This window comes from Diplotaxodon limnothrissa, linkage group LG14, assembly GCF_057381915.1.
Source record: "Diplotaxodon limnothrissa isolate DT_005_m linkage group LG14, D_limnothrissa_male_GT1.1, whole genome shotgun sequence".
Lineage (NCBI taxonomy): Eukaryota > Metazoa > Chordata > Actinopteri > Cichliformes > Cichlidae > Diplotaxodon > Diplotaxodon limnothrissa.
The window spans coordinates 32197734-32202653 of record NC_140609.1 but is presented as its reverse complement, the minus strand read 5'-3'; the positions used below and the strand labels follow the sequence as shown (position 1 = coordinate 32202653).

The 4920-nt window shown below is 35.8% G+C and overlaps 1 protein-coding gene across 1 annotated transcript; it reads right to left on the bottom strand.

Annotated features, from left to right (window-relative positions):
* Positions 1–1845: 1845 nt before the first annotated feature.
* LOC146619186 (uncharacterized) lies at positions 1846–3079 on the bottom strand. Its single transcript, XM_085371324.1, has 4 exons — positions 2903–3079; positions 2659–2820; positions 2441–2536; positions 1846–2154 (listed from the first exon to the last, which is right to left on the bottom strand). The coding sequence occupies exons 1-4, from the start codon at positions 3062–3064 to the stop codon at positions 1846–1848; spliced, it is 729 nt and encodes a 242-aa protein (XP_085227450.1). The 5' UTR covers positions 3065–3079.
* Positions 3080–4920: the final 1841 nt, after the last annotated feature.

Genomic DNA, 4920 nt, shown 5'->3' with positions numbered 1-4920 from the left:
TGTTTTTAAAAAGTAACTAAGTAACTAAGTAATTAATTACTTTTGAAAATAAGTAATCAGTAAAGTAGCGGGATTACTTTTTTGGGGAAGTAATCAGTAATTAGTTACTGATTACTTTTTTCAAGTAACTTGACCAACACTGCCCTTGAGTAATATTAAAATTATAGGTGATTATTTTCAAATTCATATGTTTCCTGGGTCATTATTTTAATTTGCTGTGGGATGAGACTACCAAAATAACTTTTAGGTTTGGCTCTAAAATATAAAAGTAAAGTTCATATCTATGCTGTAGATTGTGGCACTATTTTCCTCCTCTGGCACACAAACTGAAATCAGCTAATTATAGCACAAATGCAAGTGGAACCAATAAGTGGAATCAACAGGTGAGCAGACTAACAGTTCCTAGGTAGTGAGCAACTGCGAACCGGTTTTCCACAAGACCCTCATCCTTACTTTCTTCTTAAATAATTTCTATTCCTCATCTACTATAAAATTGTTGAGATTGGTTGTAGAGGAGGATTTCAAAGATACATGTCGATGATTACTCTGGTCTCACTACCATAAATTATATCAGCGTCATGGATTTTTTCATGATGCAGAATATGCATCAGGCCCCACATTTATGATAGGACACACAATGGACCTTGTTTTTATTTTGGTGTAAATATTGACTGTATTTGTTCCGAGGACATTTATTTCTGATCAATACTGTATTATTTTTAACTTATCTTTTCTTTCCTGTTCAGTATCTGCACTGTAAAACCTGACCAGTTAAGTTAACTCAAATGATTTGGGGAAACCGATTGCACCAATTGATTCAAGTTTTATAACTTAAACAGTTTTGGGTTATTTAAGTACTTTATTAGAGTCCCGAGAACCCAAAGCAAATATGATAATGTAACTCAAATGCATTATGTTTATTTACTCATTGTTTTTAGTATGTTTTAACTTAAACCATTAAATTTGTTGTACTAAGATGCTGTATTTATTCAAACTTATTTAAAATGGTACATGCTCATATTCAAATTAAGTTAAATTAACTTAAATAGTTGTATTTAAACAACTTAATCCATTTGGGGAAACCGATTGCACCAAATGGTTCAAGTACTATTAACACAAAACCAAGCTATTGTTCTTTCCATTCAGTTTTTATTAACTTTAACTGCAGAGAAAATACAGAATGAATACAACCATACTTTGAGTCATAACCTATGACTGCTAAAGCCATTATCAAACAAACAAATAATTAGGCATTTTAAAACTTGCGCTTTTAGGGAATTTTGAATGTTTTTTGTAGCATTTTGAAAATCAATTAAATATACAAAACACACATTTAGGTGTACATCATATAAAAAACAATAGTCTAGAGGCAATTAGAGCCATAACAATCACAATTTTAAGTAACATTTAGTATAATAATGAAATCAGATGCACTACAGCAATGCAACTATAGAAAACAGCTGAACTAACAAAAAATATTCTCAAAGGTATTTGTGGCTTCTCAACAGTTTTGCCCAGACCTCGAATCAAGTAAACTGGCACTCATCACACAATTAAAAAATAAAGCTTGAAAGTATACTGTACATATTGACTAATTATCAGTTATCTTCCAAAAGATTTCCATGTAACTAAAAGGTGTTTTTAGAAATAAGCTTAAGATTACACACTATGTAAAGATTTTTTTCAATCACAAACAAAACGTCAAATATGGATTGTCTCCTTATTCTTAGCTTTCTCCACATTGCTTTTTAGAAAGCTAATTACCCTGAACAAATAAAACTATTGAAGCCATTCACAGATAACTGAAAAAGCACGACTATACTGACAGTGAAAAACAAACATCATCTACACAAGCTCATTTTTTAGTGTCTGCAATTTTGGTTTTAGTTGCTTTCTCTCATCGTCTAGCTTCATCAACACTACTTGAATGAACTCAAAAAAGCCAGTACACTTCTCAGGATAGCTCAGATGCAGAGCATAGATTAGCCCAAACAAACACACCAGGGCATCAGTCCATGAGTGATGAGTCATAACAACCTGATCTTCAAGTACTATGAACACTTGACGTGGTGAGAAAGGAACTCCTCCAGGCACCTCCTCTTCATCGACATCAGCAACCAGAGCAATTGTGGCTTCATAGAACTCAATTTCCTCCTATAATACACAGTGCACAATTATTCATCTGTAATACCTCTGTTAAAAGTATAAATACAAATGGTCAGGCACCTTTCTTCAGTTTTTAAAATTCTATATATCATAACATGTTTTAAATTGACAGTGAAGGGTCATTTTTCATTCATCCAGTCAAATCAAGGATGAAAGAAGTTTATAAGTCATTCAACTTCACGTCTTCAACTTTCAACCCAAGTCCAGATGACTTATAAACTCCTTTCAACCTTTTTTAAATTCAAATGTGCAAATTATTGTAATACCCAAGTACCTTGCATGTTTTGAAAATCTCTGAAGAATCCTCCTTGAGGTACATTGGTAGGCCGGCCAGAGCTGCTGTTCTAGTTGCATAGATGTCGTTTTTGTCCTAAAAAAATAAATAAAATAAAGATATATATATATATATATATATATATATATATATATATATATAAACATAACAATGGCAACTGCCAAGCAAGCAGAATAATAATTAGTATTTTTAAATACCTGTTTTCCATATGCCAACAAAAGCTGCTCCATCCTTTCACCGACCCATCCAGTTTTCCTCTTTTTGTAAAGTCCAATCAGCTGAGGAGCATAATCATCCAGTGCAGCATAAAACACATGTGGCAGAGTCTGATTGGTGATCCGATGAAATTCAAAGTAGAGCTGAAGAGAATTCCAAAAATATTATAAGCAAAACACAGCATACTATATGAACAGCAAATGTTATATATGTAGTTGTACTTACCTGTGTCTCATGAATGAGTGCTGGCCATCTGTCCTTGAGCTCTGATACAGGAGGAGAAGTGGTGACAATCTCTTCACGCCGGAGGGCAAAAGTGCGCATCATATGCTGATGAATGAGAGGGATGTCTCTTTCTGCTGAGGTCTTCTTGAACTCCTCTACCATCAAGTCTTCTGGTTTCCAGAGACTCCCTTGTTTCTCCAGAAGGATAAGAAGGAAGGAAGTTGACCTCACCTCTCCTAGGTCTTTTAATATTGGCCCTTGGTGAAGCTCCATCTGGGTTTGTTCTGCTGCGCTTTCCAGCATTCACAGCAACATCCATGATGCCAGCTTTAGCCAACTTCTTTCTTTGGTTTCCCATTTTATATCTCAGGCTATTCTTCCACCCTTCCCACCCAGTGTCAGAATTCCTCTCTTTCAGACAGGGATGTTTTCTAACTAAAGCTTCTGCAGCCTTGCCAATTTGTGTTGTACTAGGGTATGCTTTTAGTTTGTAGATTTCTTCCCCCATTGTCTCAAGTATGTTGTGTTTTTGATCTCGTGTCAGCGTAATTACTTTCCCATTTTTATCAAATGCTGCATTACCCTCTCTTAATACATGTTCCACTTCATAAGAAAATGGCGGAACAATAAAAACTTCTGGCCATCTACTAATACGCTCTGGTGAATCTATGGTATCAGTGCTATCAGTCTGAAGGATTGTGTCATCAGTGCTCATTGAAATCCGGTCAAGCTCAACTAACCTGACAACTTTAACAGATGCTATAGCTGGCAGGTCTTCTATTTTAACCAAATTACACAAGGCATTATCAAAATCTGGGTCATGAAACTGAAGCCGAAAGTCAAAAGTAAAATTTAGCCTAGATTTGATCGCATCTATGAGGGCTTGCACACTGTTTGGACGAGATGGCAAAATAAGTTTTTCAGCGTTATCCTTATCAAGGATGACCCTTAGCTTCAATATTCCTGTTGCCTCCATCTGAATTTGTTATTTCTGTAACAGACAGGTTTCACATATTATAGTGGCATTTTAATACATGTTTGTGTTTACAGTTATTTGCAAAATATTAATTGTGCAAAAATATAAAAACATTTATGTGAATACAAAAAAACTGAATAGATGAATTACCTTTGCATTGGTTCAGAAATTGGTGGAATCAGCTGATGTCTCAGTTCTGTTTCTTTAGTCAGACACTGGAATGAAATGGTTTGCTGTTAGAATGAGTTCATTTGCTATCTTGTAAGCAACATGCGGCATGTGGTCAGACAGTTGGCACAGAGATTTTACACTGTGACGGAGACCCCTCTGTTGATTCTCTGCTACTTCATATGAACGCAAGTGCTCAACGTAATAAGTGTCATAGTCTTTCAAGAGAAAATAAATGTTGTTTCTGATGAGCAGAATCGAACATTAGGAAACACTTCCTGAAAGAGTTGTCTGTGATCTAATATTTTACAGGCCATGTACTGAATGGTCTCGTCACTAAAAGTATGAGACATGGCAAGCTGAACTACGTCCTTTAAATCCATTAGCACTTCCCAAAAAGTGTCTCTTTCTGGAACTTTGGAGCCAATGAGAAGAGGCAACAGTCTAAGAAGGGCATGATTTTCATGCCCGTTCTCACCAATGGTCCCTCGCCTGGCAAAATTTGAGGGTATTGGATGAGGGCGATCAACTTTGTCAGAATGTTGGTAGGGAAAGCGCAGAATTGCTCTGTTTAAGTCTTCTAAGGTAAAATATCTCTTAGAAATCAAACCTTTTAAACAATGTGCCAACTCCACTGGAACGACACCTTCAAACAGGTCGTGTAGGAGGTCAGGTGGGAAGCCTGTGACAGGATGGAAGAAAGAGAGATGGTCAGAAAGAACACAGGGGTTTTTAACACCATAGTTTTCCTCAATGTCATCATTCTGAAGCTCTTGCACAAGATTATCATGAGCATCTTTTGTTCTCATTACATAATTCCCTGTAACAGCATTTTCTGTTTGCATTTCTGTTTGGGTGGCATGACAAAACCTAC